General features: G+C 37.9%; 5 protein-coding genes, 1 long non-coding RNA gene and 1 pseudogene across 7 annotated transcripts; 3 read left to right on the top strand and 4 right to left on the bottom strand.

Moving 5' to 3' along the window:
* Positions 1-284: 284 nt before the first annotated feature.
* On the top strand, positions 285-1,984 carry LOC130503514 (uncharacterized protein At3g17950-like). Of its 2 annotated transcripts, none has more exons than XM_056998135.1 (3): positions 285-651; positions 796-1,250; positions 1,813-1,984. In XM_056998135.1, exons 1-3 carry the CDS (start codon positions 577-579, stop codon positions 1,928-1,930), a joined length of 648 nt encoding a protein of 215 aa, XP_056854115.1. In that variant the 5' UTR covers positions 285-576; the 3' UTR covers positions 1,931-1,984. The 2 variants fall into 2 exon arrangements, 1 of the variants encoding a protein (XP_056854115.1); XR_008940851.1 differs by having other exon boundaries at positions 292-651; positions 796-1,335; positions 1,413-1,984.
* Positions 1,985-2,129: 145 nt separating this feature from the next.
* On the bottom strand, positions 2,130-4,110 carry LOC130494528 (protein SUPPRESSOR OF NIM1 1-like). The gene has a single exon (XM_056998134.1). It carries the CDS (start codon positions 3,508-3,510, stop codon positions 2,422-2,424), a length of 1,089 nt encoding a protein of 362 aa, XP_056854114.1. The 5' UTR covers positions 3,511-4,110; the 3' UTR covers positions 2,130-2,421.
* A 1,446-nt stretch (positions 4,111-5,556) lies between these two features.
* On the bottom strand, positions 5,557-6,825 carry LOC108833378 (protein SUPPRESSOR OF NIM1 1-like; annotated as a pseudogene).
* Positions 6,826-8,555: 1,730 nt separating this feature from the next.
* LOC108839018 (phosphopantothenoylcysteine decarboxylase) lies at positions 8,556-9,574 on the bottom strand. Its single transcript, XM_018611863.2, has 2 exons — positions 9,133-9,574; positions 8,556-9,013 (listed from the first exon to the last, which is right to left on the bottom strand). The coding sequence occupies exons 1-2, from the start codon at positions 9,469-9,471 to the stop codon at positions 8,720-8,722; spliced, it is 633 nt and encodes a 210-aa protein (XP_018467365.1). The 5' UTR covers positions 9,472-9,574; the 3' UTR covers positions 8,556-8,719.
* Positions 9,575-10,219: 645 nt separating this feature from the next.
* On the top strand, positions 10,220-12,118 carry LOC108812881 (uncharacterized). Its single transcript, XR_001943508.2, has 4 exons — positions 10,220-10,452; positions 10,868-11,000; positions 11,353-11,446; positions 11,539-12,118. It is a non-coding gene; the product is annotated as an uncharacterized LOC108812881 (long non-coding RNA).
* LOC130494370 (uncharacterized) lies at positions 12,014-14,586 on the bottom strand. Its single transcript, XM_056998136.1, has 4 exons — positions 14,117-14,586; positions 13,176-14,033; positions 12,585-12,668; positions 12,014-12,498 (listed from the first exon to the last, which is right to left on the bottom strand). Exons 1-4 carry the CDS (start codon positions 14,324-14,326, stop codon positions 12,184-12,186), a joined length of 1,467 nt encoding a protein of 488 aa, XP_056854116.1. The 5' UTR covers positions 14,327-14,586; the 3' UTR covers positions 12,014-12,183.
* A 6,609-nt stretch (positions 14,587-21,195) lies between these two features.
* LOC130503513 (beta-glucosidase 43) lies at positions 21,196-23,938 on the top strand. Its single transcript, XM_056998133.1, has 12 exons — positions 21,196-21,515; positions 21,629-21,687; positions 21,786-21,861; positions 21,954-22,025; positions 22,096-22,183; positions 22,253-22,505; positions 22,584-22,699; positions 22,779-22,999; positions 23,117-23,148; positions 23,231-23,333; positions 23,416-23,596; positions 23,692-23,938. The coding sequence occupies exons 1-12, from the start codon at positions 21,308-21,310 to the stop codon at positions 23,783-23,785; spliced, it is 1,503 nt and encodes a 500-aa protein (XP_056854113.1). The 5' UTR covers positions 21,196-21,307; the 3' UTR covers positions 23,786-23,938.
* The last annotated feature ends 1,702 nt before the right edge of the window (positions 23,939-25,640 follow it).

The following is a 25,640-nucleotide window of genomic DNA, read 5'->3' as shown; positions in this document are numbered from 1 at the left end:
CCGGGTTTAATCATTTTCTTTGTCAAAAAAAACTAACTAAAATAACCAAAATTTTGGTTTGTTAGGGGGTCGGTTTAAAATTCTTGTCCTAGCAAATTAGTAATAATAGTATGTACGATCAGAACCTGCTTCTTCGCGTGAAATTAGATCTAGCGGTAACCTTTTTCAATTTTCAGGTATCCTATGAATAAAACGACACAACCTATAAAAGTTCATCTAACTTTTTTTGTATTTCTTTCTTTTCGTAAAGTTTGAATTTATTGTCACCAAACAAATAGCAGCAGCTTTCATGCAAAGTTTACCAAAAAAAATGTTCCCATTTAGCATTGGTTTTCCCATCTAAAAAATATATCAAAGCTCAAGCATTGAAAGAAATAGAGTAAAGAAAGAACAATCATTTCAAAAGCAAATCATTTGTCACTTTCTCATCCTTCCTCTCACCTATCATTCTAACCAAAAGCAAACACTACTTTCCTTTTTTTCCACTTTATCACTAAACTCACCCGAACCGACGTCGTTTAATATCTCAGTGAGACAAAATCTCCAACATCGTCGACCAGTGATCACACAGAAAAAATGCAAGATCCACGCAACCAGGTTCCACCTTCTCCCACCATCTCCTCCGTTTCTTCCTCCGATCTTGATACAGAGGTCAGTGTCTACAAATCCTAAATCAAATAGGTTGAGCTTTATTTCCCCATAAATCCCTTTAAATATCAATTTTATTTTACATATTGAACTGAACTTTGAATTTGAAGTCCTGATTGAGTTTTGTATTGGCGATGTTGATATTAGTCGACAGGATCATTCTTCCATGACAGAAGCATCACACTTGGAACACTCATGGGGTTTAGTTTCACAGCAACCATGCCGATGATGCCGCCATTCAGAGCTTCCTCTCACCGCCACGTGTCTCCCTCCATCTCAATCTCACGTGCCTCCAGCTCCAACGCAACAAGACGCAACCAGAGGAAACGTCCTCCTCCGAACTCGTCCGAGCGGCATCGCCGTCGCAAGTGGTGGCGCTTCTGCCGAGACGACGACGACGACGACGCCGGGAACGGTATGCACCGTGGCTCCGGTGATTGTAGACGGTCATCGCTCGGTGAGTATCTGGAGGTGGAACGGAGGTCTGGAGACGAAGCTGTCTATGGCTCAGCCGAGGCGGAGCTAGAGGGTGCGGTGGCGCGTTATAGGGAACAGCAGCCGGCGGTGGGGGAAAGAGCGTTATTGGGAGGTATTAATGATGGGTCTAACTCACAACCAAAAGCTAGTTCATGAGTGGAGGATTGCCATACACTTATATATTGCCCAAGAACACTTATTCCAAACGATGTGGGATATTAATAGCCCCTCTCGAGATGTTGGGCTTGGGCTGTTTACGTTGAACCGTTTCCCACCCACATTTCGAGAGGGGCTATTAGATGTGTCCCACATCGTTTAAACATGAGGTCTTTGGGCAATATATAAGTGTGTGGGCAATTCTCCACTCTTGAGCTAGCTTTTGGGTGTGAGTTAGGCCTATCACTAATATGGTATTAGAGCTCATGGTGAAAACCCACCAGATGATTTCCCATATAAATAGTTGTCTACCTATGTAGCCTATAAAAAAGGCCCATCTTGCTGTGGTATGTCCGAGATGTTGGGCTTGGGCTGTTTACGTTGAACCGTTTCCCACCCACATTTCAAGAGGGGCTATTAGATGTGTTCCACATCGTTTAAATATGAGGTCTTTGGACAATATATAAGTGTTTGGGCAATCCTCCACTCTTGAGCTAGCTTTTGGGTGTGAGTTAGGCCTATCACTAATAGGAGGGTTCTTCCTCCGGCTTCGGCTGAGGTTGTTAGCGAAGAAGGTACGCCGGCGGTTACGGCATTTTGTAGATTCCCGGTTTCCTTAACCGGCATATGCAGCGGAGGCGGAGGATAAATCTGTCGGTTGTAATATTTGTGTATTTTAATAATATTCAATATTTTTTCAGAATCGTAATCATTGTCTGTTGACTGTTGGGAGAAAAACGGGATGAAGTTCAACAAAGAGCCGAATGATTATTCAGAAATAATATGATTGAAAAGAGGGAGAATAAAAGTAATAGTTTAGTGATAAAGATTGAGGAACCGTTCTGTTGTTCTTTGTTCTTTTGTTCTTCGGCAACCGGTTCTGTTTTGGCGAGAAAATGTTATCGGCGAAGCCGACCTTGTCCTTTTAATCTGTTTGTGATATTTGTCCTTTTTCCACTTCTTCCATCTGGTGGCAAAAAAGACCTTTGTTGCATGTTTGTATCAACTTGAGACATAAACATTCAAATCATTCAAGTAAAACTGAAAAGAGCATTCAATCACTTTAAAATGTCAAATAAAACAAAAGACATGCAACAACTTAAAAGAAAAGCTGATAATACCAGAGTTGCAACAATTCACTCAAATCTGAAATTCTAAAGGAACCGGGGTCAAATTTGGAACATAAGCACAGTGAGAAAACCAACCGACTTGGCCATACCCTATCTGAATCTTATTGCACACGTCTCCCTTCGCAATATATATGCAAGGATGTTTATCTTTATCGTCGCTACAACACATGAATAGGGTCTTGTCATAGATGAAGTAACTAACGCCATACATCTTATGAAACAACTCTGGCAAGTTAGTTGCTGTCAAGGTCATCAAGTTTATCCACACCACTTCTTCTTTATCATCAATCTTATTCTCCATTACCCAAATTTCAATCTTCCTTTTAGAATAGGTTTGCTTTAACAAGGAAAACCTATCTCCTTTCCAAACCGCAAGGCGAAGACCATACAAACAAGGCTTATCTGGTAAAGGAATGAGACCAAAGGGTTTGAAAATCTCCATCGAGAAATTAAAGCTTTGGATTAAATACTGACAAGTCTGGAGATTGTAAGCCATCCAATACAAATTTCCATACAAGGACACATGTGACCGTCTAGCTATTTCAGATATGTCTACCTCGTAAGGTGTTTTGATATACCTCAACACGTGAGAGGCACAGTCGTAGATCGCAGTTTCCTGAGGTGGTGGGCAGTACAGTAAAAGCTTGTGAACCTTTTGGGGTCTACTGTTGTCGTATCCTAAGCCGAAAACACTGAACTCTTTGCCCACGGACAAGTTGATCTTGATCAAGTTAAACTGTCTCAACCATGGATTCCAGAGCGCTGTCTCCTTCTTCGAACAGAATGGAGGATATCTACAGAACAAGAGATCATCGCAAGTAGTGATTCTTTTGTATTGCAAATTTAAATCCCTGCAGGAAGAGTGTAGCTCACGCAATTTTGTCCTTCGATCGATGATGTCTATCGAATAAATTTTTGATTTGGTCAGGAAGATGAACTGGGGACGAGAGAGAGACAAGTGGTTGTTGATAAATCTCTTGTCTTTGAAAACAGAGTTCCATCTCTTAGACACGGCTCTGAATCGGAGAAGAGATTGAGGTGGAAGGCGAGAGAGTATATCTTCCTCTAGTTCCCACGGAAGGCTAACATGCAAATCCATTAGGGCATCTGTTTTCGATTTACCTCTGATAATAATATAGGATATCCTTTTTGTTGGAGATAAATATAATAAGCTTGAAAGATAAAAGTAAATCTATATTATTATTTGAGAGAAGTAATTTGATTATGTGTCATGTTCTTCATGATTTTAGTTATTTAGTTTATTATATAATTAAAAAATAAGGTAATTGGTTCATTTGGCCAACTAAAATATTACGAGAGCTTGACCAACTAAAATATGTTATGTTTGTTTACCGCATGCTTGCCTCTTTTTATTTACAGCGAAAGCGAGGCCACCGTTACCTTATAAAATAGGACGTGCAGTAAGTAGCCAACACTCTGAGCCAAGAAAACCGCAAACTTCTGTCTCTCTCAGTTACATTTGTTCTCGAGTTGTGAATCGACGAAGCAGAGAGGGCGATCCGTAAACTGTAGATCAAGAAGCTTCTCTAGATCCAGGCTCGCCATTGAAAGCCACTGAACCATCCATCTCTCTCTCGCCCGACGAACACCTTTCCTACAACGGGAGCATCGTACGGTGAGACCTCCGGTTATATTATATACGTCGTATCTGGAAGATAGTTTAGTATTATTTATTATAGCACGTTGAAATGATTATCATTCAACTGGAGATATTAGAAGAAAAAAGAGAATGTTAATCTGATCAGGGCCGGCCCAGAGGGGAAGCCACCCAAGCCATCGATTAGGGCATCCAATTTAAAGGGGCATATTTTCTATAAATTTTTGTTACTATATAAATAAAAATAATTTTATAAGATTTTTTAATTGAAACTATACTTATTGAACATTTTTACTTATGATATTTTGAAGGCATAATTCAAATACTGAAAAATTCTTTAAAATGATATTCATTCGAACATAAATAGTGGTATTTTACTTATGGAATTAATATTTTACAAGAATCAATGTCACAATAGATTAGAAAACCTACTATAATATTTTTTTTGTTAAAGAATGAATGTTATATGACAATATAAATTATTTAGTGGGCATTTTTACTTATGATATTTTGAAGGCATTTTTACTTATGATATTTTGAAGGCATAATTCAAATACTGAAAATTTCTTTAAAGTGATATTCATTCGAACATAATTAGCAGTATTTTATTTATGGAATTATTATTCTACAAGAATCAATGTCAAAATAGATTAGATCGCCTACTATAATATTTGTTTTTTAAAGAATGATTGTTATATGAAAAATATAAATTATTTAGTGTGCATTTTAGAATATAAGAATATCGATCATCACATATAAAAAAAATTAAAAGGTAAAAATAGTTATTAGTAGTATAACATGTTATTTAAGAGATTATCTAAATTGATTTTGTTATCGATCCAAACTGTTATAAGAATTGACTATATTTATTTAATGAATGCTTTTACATAAAAAATGTAAAAAAGTATATTTTAATGTTTTATATTTACTGTTTTAGTTCAAAATTTTAAATTACTTTTATATTAGTTTTTTATTTATAATTTCAATACAAAATATTAAAAGGCATAGTTTTAAAATTGGATTAGGACATTGTTAAACGTTAGACCGGCACTGAATCTGATTTGATTTGTTATTCATTGATGAAAATAATTTGGGAGCAGAGGAAGAGCGTGATGTGCAGAAGAGTTACTGGATAGAGAATTCTGCTGATTTGACTGTTGAAGCTATATATGATGCACGATTCTAGAGCCTCTGATCTTGACTAGGAAGAACGACCAGAGTTACCTTATTTTGATCTTATTTATTACAATTGATAAATAAAAGGGAATCATCAGTTGATATTTAAGAATCAAATTCATTAGCTTTGGTTTGGGTCACACACTGTTTTTACTTGAATGTTATGCTTTTTCAAGCAACAACGTTATGGCCGTAGATATCTTTAAGGTTTTGCGTGTTTATTATGAATGGGACTAATGACAGAGAGAAGAGTAAAGTGTAAAATGAATAATCTGAATAAACTGCCTAACGAACTTCTATAGTTCGTTATCTACACTGTTAGTAAATATAACTGCTATCAAACTCTGACATAAACATTCCAATCACTTAGAAATTTAAAAACAAAACAAAAAAAAACAAAATACAGGGAACAACTTATAAGAAAAACTGATAGCACTAGACTTGAAACACTTCACTCAACCTAAAAGTCTAGATGAACCGAGTTCAGATTCGGGACATAGGCACAGTGAGAAAACCAACCGACCTGGCCATACCCTATCTGAATCTTATTGCACACGTCTTCCTTCACAATATAGATGCAAGGATGTCTATCTTTATCGTCGCTGCAACATATGTATAGGATCTTGTCATAGATGAAGTAACTAACGCCATTATTCATGTGAAACAAGTTTGGCAAGTTACTTGCTGTCAAAGTCATCAAGTTTAACCACACCACTTCTTCTTTATCGTCAGTCTTATTCTCCATCACCCAAATTTCAATCTTCCTTTTAGAATAGGTTTGCTTTAACAAGGAAAACCGATCTCCTTTCCAAACCGCAAGGACAAGTTCATTAAGTTAATCGAGCCAAGAGTTATCTTGGACTTGTAAGGGAAGGCGACCAAAGGGTTTGAAAATCTCCTCGGAGAAATCAAGGCTTTGGATGAAATACTGACAAGTCTGGAGATTGCGAGCAATCAAATACAAATTTCCATACAAGGACACATGTGACTGTCTAACTATTTCATATAAGTGTACCACGTAAGGTGTTTTGACATTCCTCAACACGTGAGAGGCACAGTCGTAGATCGCAGCTTCCTTGGGTGGGTAGTACAGTAAAAGCTTGTGAACCTTTTTGGGTCTACTATTGTCGTATCCTAAGCCGACAACATTGAACTCTTTGAGCACGAAAAACTTGATCAAGTTAACCTGTCTCAACCATGGATTCCAGAGCGCTGTCTCCATCTTCGGATAGAATGGAGATTTACAGAACAAGAGATCATCGCAAGTAGTGATATTGGTTCTGTATTCCGAATTTAAATCCCAGCAAGAAGAGTGCAGCTGAAGCTATTTTATCCTTTGACCGATGACGTCTATCGAATAACTCTTTAATTTGGTTAGGAAGATGAACTGGGGACGGGAGAGAGACAAGTGCTTGTTGATGAAACTCTTGTCTTTGACAAGAGAGTTCCATCTCTAGACAAGAGAGTTCCAGGGATATATTCTTTTCTTTTCTTGTCGATAAAGGTTATAGGGTTTTCTTTTCGCCTTATTAATAAAAAGGAAATGTTAATATATATCATATAGAATCCAATATATCTATTTTTCTTGTTAGGGAGAATCAAACAGTAAATTTTTTTAAAAAATAGTAGATTTGACTTGTTTATTTGATGAAAATAATGTGGGAGCAGAAGAATTACTGGATAGAGCATTCTTCTGATCTCAACAAGGAAGAACGCCCTGAGGTTAGTTAGCTCTTTTTTTATTTAATGTCTCTTCCTTTTCAAGGAACGTTATGGCATTTGAGCGTGTCTTTGGACAAGGGTTTGTGAGCAGTGGTGGAATTGGTAAAACTCCCATTTACTTTTCGCTTGTGTTGTGTTTTGTTGTGTGCGAGATGTGTCTTATGTGTGCTTGTGTTATATATTTATTGTTACAGAGAAAACCAAAGAATAGGTGGAGAAATAAATCTGAAACAACTCAAGAAGGACAGAAAGTGTTAAATGTTGGTTGTGCCATTGGTGGAGGTGACTTTTATAGGGAAAATGGTTTATTCCCCTACGAATTAGTTGTTCCCGGCTTTTTCACACACGAACTTTTAAACCATGCCAAAAACCACACGAACAACGGAAATATTGCTTATTCCCTTATTAACTAATTATTTCCAGTTTTTTCACACACAAATCTTTAAACTTTGCCGAAAACCACATGAACTATGCTATTTTTTGAATTACATACACAAACTATCAATTTTAAGCTAATTCCCTAAAATCGTAAATTGTGTTATTCAAACACTAACTTAATTTATGACATGTGTATAACCGGTTTAATTTGGGTTGATAAAAAAGGATAATACATCATTTTGTTCTTTTTTTTCTTTTTGTCAACTACTCTTCTTCTTCAAAAATTGTTTTACTCTTCATCATTAATTGGGAATAAAATTTATTATTTTGTAGAAGATTAAATGTTTTACATGATGCATAAAGAAAGAAGAGCACCAACTACTAGTTTACCAATCCGGTGTGTTACTGCTCTTCTTTTTTTATCCATCATGTAAAACGTTTAATCTTCTACAAAACAATAAATTTTATTTCCAATTGATGATGAAGAGTAAAACGATTTTTTAAGAAGAAGAGCAGTTGACAAAAAGAAAAAAAAGTATAAAATGATGTATTATCTTTTTTTATCAACCCAAATTAAACCGGCTATACATCTGTTATAAACTAAGTTAATGTTTGAATAACACAATTTACGATTTTAAAGAAATTAGCTTAAAATTGATAGTTTGTGTATGTAATTCAAAAAATAGCGTAGTTCATGTGGTTTTTGGCAAAGTTTAAAGATTTGTGTGTGAAAAAACTGGAAATAATTAGTTCATAAGGGAATAATCAATATTTCCGTTGTTCGTGTGGTTTTTAGCATGGCTTAAAAGTTCGTATGTGAAAAAGCCGGGAACAACTAGTTCGTAGGGGAATAAGTCATTTTCCCTGACTTTTATATGTCTCAGAACTTTGATGTTTCATGTCGTTGGTTGTGCCATTGGACCTCAACTGCTCGGCTGAGTTTGAGGTTGCGGATTGCACCACAAAAAAAAAAACTTATCCAGATAACTCGTTCGATGTCATTTACAGCGATGACACTATTCTGCACATCCAAGTATCCAAGCTTCATCTCAATTCAGAGTTTTCAGAGTACATCAAACAGAGGGGATATGATCTCCATAACTTGATGAATAATCTATATATTATCTTACTGTATTTGACCTTTTTAAAGTTTAGATTTCGGATTCATTGTAGCTGCTTAGTGATCTGAGAAGTGGTTAACTTATATGAACGCTATGACATGAGAGACTAGAACCTATGAGAACACCAAACACCGAGGCAAAAACTTAAATATTCCTACAGCAACAAGAGTGGAGCTAGTAAAAATGGGTCCTCCAAAGACAGCGTCGAATCAAGACAACTGCTTAAAGATGTGTACAAATACGAGCATTACGGACTGAAAACATAACCAAACCAATGCACACACACTACCGTTTCAACTTGTTCCACCACTTTGCTGACGAGCCTGCGACTCCCAGAAGAGTCTAACAGTGGAATAAATCAAAGAAGGCTCAGCCATCGCGCCGTTACCATAATCACCACACGCCAACCTCTTCTTAATCGGAGGGATGAGCGTGATCCCAAGCTCATCAAGCGAACAAAGATGCCTCTCCGTGAAAGGATTGTCCCACATCAATGTATTCATCGCCGGCGCAACGAAAACCGGTTTGCTATAATCCCAAGCTCGTATCACACAAGTCAGAAGATTATCACACAACCCACCAGCAATCTATACAAAAAAAAAGACAAAAGTGATTTTTTTTTCTTTTTCAGACAAACAAAACTGACAACTAGTTAAAAGCAAAGTGACAAGTTTGTAATGAAAAATTTAGATTAGTTTTTTTTAACCTTGGCTAATGTGTTAGCAGACAAAGGAGCGATGACGATGACGTCAGCCCAGCGTCTGAGCTCGATGTGGAGCACGGGGTCGCCGATCTTGTTCCAGCTAGACCACTCGTCTTCGTCGGTGTAGAGAGCGACTTCCCCTGGGAGAGAGAGCCTGTCGAGGAAGTGGAGTGACGATTTCGATACGACGGCTCTCACTTCGGCCCATTCGGTGAAACAGTGGCAGAGGTTGCCGAATTTGATGGCGGCGACGCTTCCGCTCGCGGCCAGGAGTACGCGTGGCTTTCGGGGCGGCGCGGTTTGCATTTCCATGTCTTCTCTGTCTCGTTTACCGTTCTCCATGGATCTTATCGATCTTAGGGATTTGAGGAAGATGATTTGGGAGAGGGGAACCCTTAACCTAAAGATTGATCTGCTCTCGATCGAGAGATGTCAAAATGTTTTTAGAGGGAAGAGAGTGTGGACTATATCGTTCTTGCGGGTCAAATGGGCCGTTGACTTCCCTCTTTTGAGGCCTTTAGCCTCTTGTATGGGCTTATTCACTTTTTCTATAGGCTTTTTAGTTCTTTAGTAAGGGATTCAAATTTGCTCTTTATCTCTATGATTTTCTTCAACTTGCTTTTGGGATTTCTGTGAACTTTAAAGGGTTCTGTTTTACTAATTTTGTACGTTGTAAATGTTTTTAAGATCATGGATCATGGACGATGATAGTAAGAATTTGCCCTTGATTATATAAATATCCGTCAAGTTTACTAAATGTTGTACAAATCCATAGTCATTATATGTCCGTATATGGTTAAATGTGATTTGCATATTACATACACGATTTATCATCTTGTAATATACAATTTTATAAAAATAATTATCATCTCTATATCCATTCCAATTTTGTGGCTAACTAGTTGATTAAACTAACTGTAGCTATTTCTTCTGATGATTTGAAGATACAAGCAAAATAAACTTCATAATAAGAAATTATTCGTGGTGACATATCAAAAAAAAACGAAAGCAGAACAGGAAGAAACAAAGATTCATAACAGAGAAAACATCCAGCACTGGAAATATCCCCTAATTTACATCAACCTCTTAGAGCATCCGCAAAGGAGGATTTAACAAATCCTTAGCGCGATAACATAGGTTAATTGGATTAAAATATTAATACATATACTCGATTACGGAAGGATTGATCCTTGAACAAGGATTAGAAGGATCAAGTCCTTGTGTACGTGTCCGTCGGTGATAGGTAGAGGTTTTGTTTGTGTTTGGCAACGAAGATCAACATCTCTCTCTCTTTCCAGGCAACGAAGATCAACATCCATGGCGGTTTGTTCTTCCATCTTTGTTTTTATTCTTATAGTATCTTATGCGGGAATGATTTTGCCGTAGTTCTTCCGGAATTTGGATTATATCCGTTTGCCGACGAGTTTGATTTGCTGCTATTTGCTAATTCGTTGTTTATGTTTCTGGAATCAATTTTTGAGTCTATCGGTGTTAATCTGTATATGCAACTCTAGATTGTTTCTTCTATATTACTGTTTCTTGTTCCTTGTTACTCTGATTTTGTTTCACTTTGTACTTCTCTTTGGTATATATAATTGCTCTTGATACCAATACGAAATTGAATCGAAATATTCCTTTGATTCTTGTTTGGATCTTTACTGTGTGCGTGATGGGATTTGATACATAATGAATGAGAGATATCAAATGATTTCTTTTTTTTTTTTTTGTGTGTGTGTAGACTTGAAGATGCCTCGATACGATGATCGTTACAGCAGCAATGACCGATACGGCGGCGCACGTCTCTGTGTGGGACACCTCTCCTCTCGAACAAGAGAACGCGATCTTGAACACCTCTTCAGCAAATACGGAAGGTACTTTTTGTTTCTCTGTTTTCAGCTCTATGTTTGCAAACATAGTTCTCGTTCGAACGTAGTCAGCTTTCTGTGGTTTTGTTTTGGATATGCATCTCTAGTTCAGCTTTTGATAAGGTTTGTAGCAGTCTTTCTGGACCAAAGCCTAAACAAGGGATGGATTACAGTTGATATGTCTAGTCGTTAGCTTATATGGGTAGGAGTGTTGTGGCTTAACATGTAGTATATATTTTCGATGTTAATGCCTTGAGAAAGCATTCCCACGTCCATGGTGAAAGGCAGTACGTTTGCGATTACCATGGTTGTGATAAGGTGTAGTACCAATATTCATTCACTTTCTTGATCGTTCAAGGAAAGGGTGAGATCGTTTAGAAAGGATGAAGACCTGGAACTCAGGTTGCTAACTTGCAGGGGATATGGAGCAGAGACGTTCAGCTGCCATGGGAGTTCGTTTTTCTTCCCTTTCTTTTTTTCATCGTTTCTCTTCACTTGTTGTGTGTCACTAACTCGCTTTAGCTTCTTATGGTGGTATGTGCAGTGGTGCTCCTCACCTGAACATTAATCTCCAGATGAACTATTGGCATTCTCTTCCTGCTAATATAAGGGAATGCCAAGAACCGTTGTTTGATCATATGTCTGCTTTAGCTATCAATGGCCGCAAGACAGCACAAGTAAGTTTCTATCCTTTTTGTATTGATGGTTACATTGTTGACATCAATGTGTGAAGTTTAATCGAAGATGAACAAGATATCAGACTTTTGTTGTGAAACTGTGTTGTTCTTGCAAACAAAAGTGTCACAGAACATAAACACATTTGATCATATTGCTAATTTTTTTTTTATTCCTAAGGATTCAAAATTAAAAAACACCATTGGACCTTCTATTTTCAATAGAATCCTTAACTATTCTAAAAATAAAAAAAAATTAGTTTAATAATCTTAAGGACTCTAATGGTGATAACACCATTGGAGATGCTCTTAATGTTTTAGTTAGTGACACTGACACAACACCCATCAAAAGAGTCTTTGTTTTTCTTCTTCCCACAAACTAAAATTCCTTATAGGTTTTTTTTAATTAAAGATAGGATCCAACACCTAAATACTAAAAAGAACACTCCTCCTAACCGCCACAAACGCCAAGGCTTAAATGTCTAGGCTGTTTTTTTGTGAGATCATATTATTCTTCAGAACAGAGCTTCTTGCATGGCCTCTGCATCTGTCTGGACCTGGGTCTGGCTGGTCGGAGCTTGTTCTTCTTCTCCTCCTTCTCCTTCTCTTTCTTGTCCATGTCCCTCTCCCTCTCCTTGTGGTTCTTCAGCTTCATCAGTCTGTGGTGCTACCTCCTCTGGCTGCACTTCTTCCACCACGGCTTGTGGCTGCTCAACCGTCAACAATGTTACTAGCCCTCTCAACTTTTCTGCCGCTTCCACCACTGCTTGATTGTCGTTGTTTTCAATACCAGCGTTCAACACATTCAGGACTTCTTTTGCTTTCTCATTCTGAAACATTCGAAGACACAAAACCAAAACATAAGAATCAAATAAAAAAAAGACAGACTGTTTATTATTAATAGACTCTGACTTACACAGAGATCAAGTTTTGCCTTGAGTTCTCCATAGGCGGCAGATTCTAGTGCACCACTAGTAGCTCCGGTGACGGGCCATGGGTTCTAGGTTCATTAAAAAGGAATAAAAGTTAGATATAAGTTCAGCAAATGCAAGACAGACAATAATGTTTAAATAAAGACAACACTTTCCAGTCTTAACTGAAACTACTATCAATTCACACACGTTTCAACTTAAAAAGAAGACAAAGAACTAATACTGTGACTAAGTAAAGCATTAACCAGATTAATAATCATACTAAAGCGAAACACTACCTACCACTTAAGCCTTAATTATCCAAATGAAAAAATCAGAGATACGGATAAGTTAAAGGCGAGGGACACAAATATAAATTAAAACACACATCTGGGAACTAGACAGGTTTAGATTTTTTTCTTACACGCTCGAAAACAGACAAAAGCGACACTGACATAAAGTATGAACCTTTTTGCATTCCTAAATTGACGGCGGAGAAGTGAGCCAATCATGCACAGTACTACTAACATAGGATACTGTGAATTTATACCTCAATCTAAAGATCACATAGGGACACATCATGAGAAAGTCATTACCTTTCTTGGTCTACCAACGGGACGTCCACGTCCACGCTTAGGCTTCGTGATGAGCCTATTCTTAACACCACCGATCTTCGGTGGACGTCCTCGTCCACGCTTTATCCCTGGCGCAACAGCTTCTCCACCAGCTGGAGAAGCAACGGCAGGGACTCCACCAGAGTCGACCCTCCTCGGCCTTCCACGACGTCTAGCGCCGTTAGCGACGTAAGGAAACACAGAAACGGAAGAGGAGACCGACAAGGGCTTCCTCTGTCTCCCAGCAGCTCTACGACCCGGTGGCCTGCCTCTTCGTTTTATGATCACAGACAACCCCGCGGGCCGAGGGATCGGGGCAGATCCGTCCTTCCTCGGACGACCAGGCCCTCTCTTCACCGAATCTGTAACCGGACTGGCTACAGGATGCTCCCAGCTTGGCTGTCCGTTAAGCTGGACGGCGTTGGGCTGAGCACTGATCACCTGTTGTTGTAGTGGCGAGACTTCGGGCTTAGGCTTTGGAGGACGTCCACGGCCACGCTTCAGCGGCTGAGAAGCGGACCCAGAGGCGGCGGGATCGAAAGATCCAGCGTTGTTGTTGTTGCTGCTCGGAGGAGTCTCAGATCTGGGAGCGGCGAGACCCGCGGCGGCTGCAGCAGCCGCGACGGCGACGCTCTCGGGAGCGGAGGAAGAAGCGGCGAGCTTGTAAGACTTCTTCACCATGGAGAGAACGCCACAGGTCTTCAGCGTCTTGAGATGGTGAGCCAAGAGAGACTGGTGAGCTGTGGGGAGAACAGGGTTGGATCTCTCGATGTACCTCGAAATCGCCATCTTGCTCGAACCTTCTGGCTCGTTCAAATGCGCAATCGCCTCCACGATCAGCTACAGACAAAAAGGTAAACACTTTAACAAAAGGGTAATCTCAATTTAGCGGAAAGGTGAAGACTTTAAAGATCAGAGCTTACTTCAGAGTACGGAGGAGCTGGCTGAGAAGGAGGCGTTTGCGTTTGCGTCTGCGTTTGCGGTTGGGAGACATTGAATGGCGTTTGGTTAACCGGTTGAGCACCGTAAAAGGGGAGATTCGGAGCGGAGACGAAAGGGCTGTTTGAGGTTGGGAATTGAGGGAAAGGAGAGTACTGAGGACGGTGAGGATCACTGGAAAGAGATGGATCCATCGAGACAGAACAAACAGTGAAACCAAAGGAAAGAAAAGAAAAAAAAAGAAAAGAGACAGCGGCAGGTGAGATTTAGTTTTTAGGGTTTTTTTTTCTTTCTTTTCTGCCTCTCTTTTGATTTAATTGTTTTGGTTTTGTGGAAAAATATATAAATGTGGGGGAAGAAATATAAGAGATAAGAGTTAGGTTTGAGAGAGAGGTGGAGGATAGAGATATGCGAAGGGAAGATGATAGGGTTGAATGCTATTACCTCGATCTCACCGTTGGATGTTTTTTAATCGATGGTTTTTGACGAGGATCGATGACGTGTCGACTTGTTTTCGTATTTATATTTTGAGATTTGTGTTTCTTTAGTTTTTATTTTATTTATTTGGGCTTTTCACCATTTGGCTGCATTTTCGATCCAAATGTACTCGAATTAAAAAATGGACCGCCATAAATTTTCTAAAAGACCCGCCTCATTTTCAGTGAAAATAATTTTGTAAAACAAAGAATTGAGATATTTTCTTTTCAAAAATTCAAGAATTATCAACTCTGTTTCTCGTACATAAAGCGAGGAAGCGTAACAAGCATTGTTGCATTTATAAAGGGTGACTCGCATTTGTAATAAACTCCACTGCTATTTTGTAGGTGGCTGTAACAAAACTCAATTAAAGAGTGTTTGATGAGCAAATATAAAGGGTGGCTCGCAATTTGCATAACTACGCCGGTTGGCTGAGAATCTGAGATAATATGGGCGAAATTAGAGAGAAATTATGCTGGGAGCATCAACTGAAAGCTAATTGTTGGATACACTGAACTTCTAACATTCTTTTGTAAATTTACCCTGAGAAAGAGATATTGGGTGTATCATGTATGTATCTGCATCCAGTTCCTGCTTTCTGCATTAGTTTACCATCTAAGGTTTTCTATGTAAAACAATTATATGACCCTATTAACATCGGAGTCAACCATATGTCTTCCTACTTTTAAAGAAATCTAAAGCTGAACATCCAAAATTGAAGATCAAATCTATAACTAACAAATGCAGAGACATCATTGTTAAATACATAGAAAAAATACAAAAAAAATGTCTTCTTTTGAAATTTCCACTGCAGAGCTGAATGTTTATTAACCGTCAACTCGATTGAATAAGCAATGTAATTTATATCGGTATATGAAAATTACGTATGGATACCTATATATGATCTTACTAACTTATATATAAAATATGATATCGATATATGATTACTAAATAACGAACATGTATACTATAGAATAGCCGTTTGTCGTCAAAACAAAAAAAAAACGAACATGTATACTAAAGAAAAACGAACATGTATACTGCACACAAAATTATCAACAAATGAAAAAGAAAGAAATCTAAAAACCAAGTTTACCTACATAGCGAGCAGAAAAAGAATTTCCAACATAACCACTATATTTTGACAGAATCTAACCATAACGTATTCCTTAAAGTCTTTCCAATGTTTACTTTTGTTGGCCGCTTTATGTTTACCGATCCAAACGCAACAACTACAATACATCACATTTTATCACATTCACCACAGTGTATATAGCAAATAATGGTGACATTCAAGGTCCAAAACTTAACCTTAGCCAAGTCGCTTTCAATGCAACATCTATCTGCGTTTGTCTGATATATCTGCGTGCGTGTGCTCAAATCATATTTAAGCAAAGTCAAACACAGTAACAGACAAAAATGCGGCAAATAAAAGACGAGAGAGAGAGACCGCACGACAACCAACTAGTCAAAGAAGCAAATGACTACAATACGAATCACGCTACTATCATACTATCTGGACAATAGTATTCTTATCAACATCTATAGAATATCATATTATCCACATGTTTACGTACTCTGCAATGGAAAATGTTACATGGTCTATAGTTTTGGTGGAAACGTGTGTGCTCCAGTACTTTGTCAAAAACTTTAGGCTTGGCTGTAGTGGGCAAATATTTGATCTATAGACGTGTGTAGCTGAAATAAATATATATTTAATAATACATATCTCTGGGTCATAAACATATAATAAAGTGATCACACGAGTACATTTTATGCATCATCTAATAAAAAAGGAATGAAACTGCAGATGAAAAGAAAAGAAAAATGTGTATGCTGCAGAAAATCCATATCGCTATTATTCTCTCTGGGTTGGAAAATAGGAAGGCCTCAGCCTAGCGGAGTAATGTATAGAGATCATAAACTATTGTTTGAATGTTTTACATGAACCGATAACATATGCTCACTGAGATTTGACAATATCAGCATTAACCATGAACAAACATCAATTAAAACCATTTGTTCCACATGCTAATGGGCCCGAGTTGCCAACCTCAACACAAGGCTCACTTCTAAGATGGGCCTTAACATGAGATGGACATATCTGCGTGCACTAGCTCTCTCCCTTGTTAGAGATTTTGATATTTCGGGTTTGAAGTGCCAAGAAGGAACTATATTCAAAATTTCAAATGGATCCTCAAAGAGAAGGTTCGTACCTTTTGTTAGAAATCTTCTGTGTTGTTGTTCCGTTTCTCTGTTTGTTTTATTCATATTAAGAACTCAAACTTTTTTTTTTTTTTTTTTTTTTAAATAATTATATTAAAATCATCCCGTAAACGGGCAATCAGTTCGGGTTACAAGTTCGATCAGAACAAAAAGCTCCCAATTCAATGTATTACAACAAGGTTTCGCCCGCCCACTAAACCCGGCACAATCCGCCAAGTTGTTTTTAAAATCCTTAGGAATCTAAAGCCGTTCTCCCCTTAGACGTTGACCACAAGAATGTGAGGTTCTCCTTTCGGATGCCGGGAATTCCGTGACGTCTCCAGAGTAGCTGACTCTCGATGAACTTTTCGAGATCTTATAGCCGTCACCGTCATTAAGCACAGACACTGATGAAGCAAGGAAATAGAACACGTACCCAATGAAAATTGCTCGAAATCCCTCTATACAATCTTCAAAAGCGCCTAACCGGCAATGGCCTAGAGATACGAAGACCTCCTAACCAATAGCGGTAGACAAGAAGACGGGAACGAATTGACCGCTACACGTGAACATGAACTGCTTGAAGACCTGCAAATAAGCATTAGTGCTACAACACTACTGTGGGCAAACCAAATGGAAGCCACAGCATCGGGATGTGCGAAACACCGGATGGAGCCACCAATGATACCGACAAGATCCGCAGACAACACGGAACCTTGAGCATCATCGCCAAACGCCGTCTTAGAGAACCTAAGAACGGTAAGCTTACTACTATCATAGACTGCAACCGGTGACAACAGAGCAATCAAACAAAAAAAGCACACAAGCAAAGACCAAGGGAAACCAGTCGACGAAGCTTCAAAGGTCGGCTCTTGAAACACGAGCCGGGAAGAGAACAACCGGAAAGGAGGGAGGTCACAGCAGCGTCTCAGAGCGGCCATAGACGACCAACGCTGACATCACGCCGCAGGAACTGCCACGAACCACCACCTCAAGCAGAGGTACACACCACCGCCTTTGGTTAAGCTCGCAATCGAGCTAGATAAAACTCCGAAACACCAATGGCGAAGTCAAACAGAGCTCACCCTTACCAAGACACCAAGGAGAGGGTGAAAGAACCGCAGCCTTCGCCGCCACGAGCAGACCATGGACCTCAGATCTAGAGAGCTAAGATCGGATCTGAACAGAAGCCCGACGCACGCCTCCACGCGCAGCCAACTCTAGAAGCGGCTTAAGGGACCGCCTCCAAAACCCTAAAACGCCGACTCCTCCGACAGCGCCGCCAGAACCCACCGCGCCGTAACTCCATGGCTAAAGGACTCTCACCAGACATAGAGCTTCTCTCGAGCGAAGGTGTCTCTGGAAGCTTCAAACACAGAGAGACAAGCAAGGCGATAGGGAGTACGAATCTGTCGGAAGAGCAAAAAGAAAACGAGAAGAGGGAGGAAAGGGGAGCCTCCGGTGTCGGGGCTAACGCGAGCGCCGGACGGAAGACCAGAGCCCCCGAGCACCGGAGCAAATCAGATCTGAAGCTTTTTGAATCTAGAGATGGAAGGGAGAGAAGAGGAAAGAGAAGGGAGAAAAAATTAAGAACTTAAACTTAGGTTCTGGATATCAAAATTAAGAACTCAAACTTATTTCGGATACATTCGGGTATCCAAAATACTTCGGTTCGGATCGGGTTCGGTTTCGGTTTTTTAAATACCGAAATTTTAAACCCGTTCGGATATTTAATCAATTTCTGTTCGGATTCGGTGCTACTTTTTTGGATCAGGTTCGGTTCGGTTTTTCGGGTTCGGATTTTTTGCCCAGCCTACTACCATGGAGACATTAGCAGAAACAAAACATTTGATATCCGAACGGGTTTAAATTTCGGTATTTAAAAAAACCGAAACCGAACCCGATCCGAACCGAAGTATTTTGGATACCCGAATGTATCCGAAATAATTTATTATACTTAAATATATACATTATTTTTATATATAATGTATATTAAAAATATTAAAAATATATAAGATATCTTTAAGTTTTCCAAATATTCGGAAAATATATGCAAATAGTCAAAAGTAAATGTTTAAAATAGGTAAAGTATACTGAAAACACCAAAATAGTTAAATATCTATTGATTTTTAATCCAAATATTCAAAGAAAACTAATTTATATGTTAAATTAAGGTATTTTGACATTTATGTTATGAAATTTATATGTATATATTATCTTTCTTATAGATTTTGAAAATTTAAAGTATATAATGAATTTTGAAAATTTAAAAACATTTTAAATGGGTTATCCGAACCCGAACCGAACCCGCAAAGATCCGAACCGAACCCGAACCGAAATTTAGAAATATCCGAATGGGGTTAAAATCTTTGACCCCGAAAATCCGAAACCCGAATGGACTGAACCGAAACCCGAATGGGTACCCGAACGCCCAACCCTACATGGTAGTATCAACTCGGTTGGGATTTATTACAACAATGTTCCTGGTGTATAGTTGCTTATAAAATGGTGGAACAATACAAGCTTACCGTTTGATGACATGAATAGTTGCTACCAACTGACTGATGGAACTGTCAAATATTTGATCAGAATCCTAAGTTGCAGATTTTGTTGTTTCCGGCGCCTCAGCTTTGAATTGGCTTTTAAGGGATCGTAATCTACTCTATTGTATATGCTGAGATCTGAAGAGTTTGAAAACTAGTAGTAATGCAATATTGTGGATTTTTTAATTGTTTATTGATGAATCCTATCTAGTATGAGAATCCCTAAGAATCAAAGTCTTCTTAAATCATCGAAAACACCTAGTTCTAGCAGATTGCAAAGTTCAAGAACAGCAAAACTCTTTAGATTAATAATCAAAATATAAAATATATCTTCACAAGTCAAGATATCGTTTCTTTATATAGCGAAATAAAAACCTTATTTATAACCAAGTAGTGGTAGTTTAGTGACAATTTTTTTTGGGGAGGGGGGGTTTGGTGTATAACCAAATCGGTTATGGGTATGATTCCTTTTGGGAACTAAATTATCCTACTTAGCCAGTCTAGGCTTGCACTTCGGCCTAAATGATTTACATGGTGGTCCGTAGTAGATGATCGGTCCACCCCCTGGCATTAGTCGGAAGATATTATAAACTCGGGTCAGGCTGTGTGGTATACTTTCGAAAAGTATTCCAAAGGCAGTGTAGTCGATGCCACTTGGTGCATTGGCTCTCTATTGATCTCTCGATGATGGTTTGTAAATAAAAATTTGGCACAACCTCGATATGAAGGGTCACTATTGATCAACTGACGCCGACTTGCAAGAATACTAGAATTCAATGGATTTCTCATATCATCCATCATGTCAATTTTGTTAATTTTCTCGTAAGATTCTGTCTCAAGTGCCTACAAGAGATGATAACTCCTCTCATCAACTTTGTTAATGATGTGAGCGTCCTTTGTTGCCTCAAGCTGCACATCTTCCACCACGTGAGATCAATTTCATAAACGCTCTTTTGAACATGTTCATCTTTAACTCCATCTTCAATTTGAATCGGAACTTCATCATCATAAACACCAAATATTAGATCTCAGATAATTCTCTATAATCTTCACATAAATTATCATCTTTTGAAGTTCTCTCCATGAAAATCACTCATTAAGATTCAACTCCACACCGATTGCATTGATTTTGTAGAGCGATTGTCAAGGCGTTTTCCATTGAGGTTTGCAGTGCTTCTTGTATTCCAGCTGTAAATGTCTTTAGCATGAGACATATACCCTCGAGTTGATCATATGTAAGTTTTCTTGGTGCCATGATCGCAAAAAGTTTTTTCTAATACCAACTGATGTACGATAACATGATGAATCCTATTTAGTCTGAGAATTTATAGGAATCAAAGTCTTCATGAATTGTTGAGAATAACTAGTTCTAGCCGACTGTAAGGTTCAAGAACATCAAATCTTTTTAGATCAGTAATCGAAATATAAAACGGTGAAGAAGAATGTTAGAATAGACTGAGCCTCATGACCAAGAACTGGGTAAAGAAGCTTGAGAGTACTCTGATTTTTTAGTTTGGCAGTAGAGAAAAAAATTCTTAGTGTGTGGTAATATCACAATGTAAAGCAAAAAATTGATGAACACTAATTTTAACATTTATTAAAAGAAAAAGTTTAAACTTTTTTTCTTTTGAAACCAAAAAAAAAACTTTTAAACTTAGTGCACGATAATAATGAGGCTGTGAGATTTTATATTTTCCATTTTCTCTATATTCTGTGTCGGTGTGTTCGAATCTTTTTGTCTGCATATCTTTGTCAAATATAATGATTTTTTTGTGAAAATAAGTATTCATATATATATTTTTAGATAATTATCTGATAAATTGATTAACAAACCTTATTAATTAACAATACTAATCAACCTTTATCATCACTATTATAAGTGTGAATACCAACATTGATCCTCTCCAGATCTCAGTCACATCTTGATAGTGTCCCTTATTCACCTCTCTCATGATTCTTTTTCTCCTCTTCCTCCTCCTCTCTGCTTCGCTCTCCGGCCAATCTTCGCCGTCCGGAGATGCCACCGGTGATCTTAACAGAAAAAGTTTTCCGGAGGGGTTCGTGTTCGGAACCGCCACGTCAGCATATCAGGTCGAAGGCGAGACCTACCAAGACGGTCGTGGCCCAAGCATCTGGGATGCCTTTGTCAAGATTCCTGGTTAATCATCATTATCAATTTTAATCACCCTTTCATAGTTTCACTTAATTGCTTAATATTTAACCATTTGGATTTTTTTTTTGTTTTGTTTGGCCACTGGTGAAAAAACACAGGCAAGATTGCTAACAATGCCACGGCTGAATTAACAGTTGACCAGTATCACCGTTACAATGTACGTACCACTGACTTTAATCTGAGAGATTTTCTTCTAATCATACGGTTTTAGTTTATATAAGTATGTTTAATGTTCATAATAAATGATCATATCAGGAAGATGTAGATTTGATGCAGACACTGAACTTCGATGCTTACAGATTTTCAATTTCATGGTCCAGAATATTCCCTGGTACTAGTGGGTCCATATACATAAAAAAGTAATCACATGCATTGTTTATATTAGAGATTAAAATTGATTTTATCATAACTTCATGAACACAGAGGGAACCGGTAAAGTCAACTGGAATGGAGTTGCTTATTACAACAGATTGATCGATTACTTGGTCCAAAAAGGTATAACACATCCATAGACATTTGACATGATTACTATTATTTTATCTTTTGAGTATACATTAATGATTAGGGATTACACCGTATGCGAATCTGTACCACTACGACCTTCCTCTGGCTTTGGAAAAGAAGTACCAAGGCTTGCTTGGTAGACAAGTTGTGTAAGCACCAGTCTCTTCTTTTCTCTAGTCTCCTCTGCCAAGCTCTCGATCTAACGAGGCCATCTACAGGGATGATTTTGCGGATTACGCTGAGTTTTGTTTCAAGACATTTGGAGATAGAGTCAAGAACTGGATGACATTCAACGAGCCACGTGTTGTAGCTGCTTTAGGTTATGATAACGGTATTTTCGCACCGGCTAGATGCTCTAAAGCCTTTGGAAACTGCACTGAAGGAAACTCTGCCACTGAACCTTACATTGTTGCACATCACCTTATCTTGGCGCATGCATCAGCCGTCCAGAGATACCGCCAACACTATCAGGTACATAGTAACTCTATAGGGTTCTTCAAATACGTATATATGATGGTTATTGATTTTAACCGATATATAACTTCTCAGGAGAAGCAAAAGGGAAGGATTGGTATTCTTCTTGATTTCGTTTGGTTCGAGCCTCTTACGAGTAGTGAAGCAGACAATGATGCTGCTCAAAGAGCAAGAGACTTCCATCTCGGATGGTAATGGTTCAAACTTTTAGACGTGTTAAAGTTTGGTGAGCTTATATAAGTATCCTTTTAATGGGTGTTTTCTTCGAAGGTTCATTCACCCAATAGTATATGGAGAGTATCCAAAGACGATGCAGGACATAGTGAAGGAGAGGCTTCCGGAATTCACGGAGGAGGAAGTGAAGATGGTGAAAGGTTCCATAGATTTTGTGGGAATAAACCAATACACGACTTATTACATGTCCGCTCCAAGTCCCACAACCAACCCTAAGGATTTGGGCTATCAACAAGATTGGAACGTCATTTTTAACTGTACGTTCTTTTTCATATATATACGTTCGTTGGCAAATGATAAGTTTTTGTACATAGATTGCATTGTGACAATTAATATGTAGCAATACTGAGAAACCTTAATCTCTACACATGCAGTTGCAAAGAATGGGAAGCCAATTGGTCCAAGGGTGAGTAATGATTTCATTTGAATTTTCTTAAGTCTTCCTAATTACTTAGTGTCTGATTATGAACTAATCTAACTTGATATAGGCACATTCAGAATGGTTGTACAACGTACCATGGGGAATGTACAAGGCCATGATGTACGTTAAGGAACATTATGGCAACCCTACTATGATTCTCTCCGAAAATGGTATTAACAAATATCTTTCTTTGTTGTATTTCCAAGATGTATAGGAATGTGAAAGTGTTACATCAGAATATAATATTTATAGGTATGGATGATGCGGGCAACATTACTCAACCTCAAGGAGTCAATGACACAACAAGAATCACGTATTATAGAGACTACTTGACGCAGCTTAAAAAGGCCGTAGACGATGGAGCCAATGTAACTGGATATTTTGCGTGGTCGTTGCTTGATAATTTCGAATGGTTATCTGGATATACTTCAAGGTATAGAAGTTAATTAATGAATCTTATTTTGTGTATGTGATTATTTTCTGATATATAGTATGTAAGTCTAAACTAATGCTTTTGTTTTTGTTTAGGTTTGGAATTGTGTACGTTGACTACAAGGACTTGAAGCGATATCCCAAGATGTCTGCTTTGTGGTTTAGACGTCTTTTGAAACGGGACCAGTGATGAGATCAGTATGTGTCCATGATTGGATATATGTGTTCTTTATTTGACTTTCCAACGCTTAATAAAAGTTTCAGCAGCATGAAGTTTTGTTCTTGTATATACGTTGTAACTTTCAATAATGTGTATGGCGTTTTACACAGAATTTTCTCATCATCATCATCATCCTCTAGACTACATGTAACATGGCAATAACAAAATAACAAAAAGTTAATCTAAAATGCATGATGATCAAGAGTCTTTCTTGTTTGGTTCTTTATAATGTTTGTTGTACATAGAAACATGTTCTTGTAAGTTGTAGATACCATAAAGGAATCTTCATAGACTTAGACTATCCACGTTAATAGATTAGAAGCTACGTTGCTTTTTAGACTGAGTAATGTGACATAATCATTCCCCTACGAAGACTATAAAGAAAACTATAGCACGACGATTTGCATCACATGTTATTTATTTTATATTTTCACATTTTCAACCATAAATAACGTTCTTTGGAGTTTGTGCGTTTGCATTTGCGTATAGGATCAAACGTAGATGTAGTTTTATTTTATATAGCGTTGGTGTTGTCGTTTTTTTCATCTCACTCGCAGTTAGTGCTTTGGAGAGTGTTATAGGAACAAGACGTTTTCACGTGAAGATTGTGGGGGCATGGTCCAGTCCTGCCTGCCTATGGATCCACGAGGACTGAACTTATTGAATTGCGATGTGACTGCTTTCCCCTTGTCGGCTTCTGTGCGTCCACGTTTTTTGGTTTTGGCCCTTTACGATTCGCGTGATGACTTTTCTCAAAATGTGGGCCGGAGACAATAACTCAATTCTTTTTTTAATCTTTTAAAGTTTGCACATAGTTACACTTGGTGTATAAACTTCCAAGGGATCCATCATGCTTTACTGAATATATTATATACACTGGTCTTTGATCAAAAAAAAATATATTATATACACTGGTCATGGACATGGAGTCGATAGAGCTGGTCGTGGACATAGCAAAGTGAGACGGACATTGATCTTGAACCTCCACATTTTTATTTTTAAAAGTAAATACAAATAAATATATATGCTGAAATTGTTGTCTTTGGCTTGATGAACTCCAAAACTTAATAATCAATATATACATAGCTGGGACATTGGACGCATGCGCTCATTTGAAGCTAAGTAAAAACTCAACGGATCATAATTTACAAGATCCGGTATTGTTTATTTGTGGGGGGGGGGGGGGGGGGGCGCAAAAGACAAGAATCCCTGTAATATAGCATTTGCAAACAAATATCAAAATCAAAATCCTCGATCGCAAATATGACTCCCATTGATCCGCAGCACGTTAAAAACAAACGATGCCTGGAATCCTACGTACTATACTTTAGTATAGTTTTTTGTTGTTACATTATTTAATGAGATACGTACTTTAAACAAATATCAAAATCAAGAATCCCTGTAATATAGTATTTGCAAACAAATATTAAAATCAAATCCTCGATCGCAAATAATGACTCCCATTGATCCGCAGCACGTTTAAAAACAAACCATGTCTGGAATCCTACGTACTATTCTTTAGTATTGTTTTTTTTGTTGTTACATATTTAATAGATACGTACTTTAAAAATGTTATCACACGATATATTAAAAGGGATAATCACGTAAAACGTGTCAAGGAATTGTAACTTCTCTGGCTTTTCCGCCTGCTTGCTCTGTTTTAATTCGTATGGTTCTGTTTCTGTTTTTTTTTTTTTTTTGCTAAAAAACTCTGTTTCTGGTTTCTATTTATAACAAACGGCATTTGAGTTTTGTTTATATATTTAATTCCTGTTTTCGTATAATTTTTTTTTTGGATAAATAAATTTTCAGTTTCCAAATAAAA

Source organism: Raphanus sativus, unplaced genomic scaffold (assembly GCF_000801105.2).
Source record: "Raphanus sativus cultivar WK10039 unplaced genomic scaffold, ASM80110v3 Scaffold0991, whole genome shotgun sequence".
Classification (NCBI taxonomy): Eukaryota; Viridiplantae; Streptophyta; class Magnoliopsida; order Brassicales; family Brassicaceae; genus Raphanus; species Raphanus sativus.
This window is presented reverse-complemented; position numbering and strand designations above follow the sequence as displayed.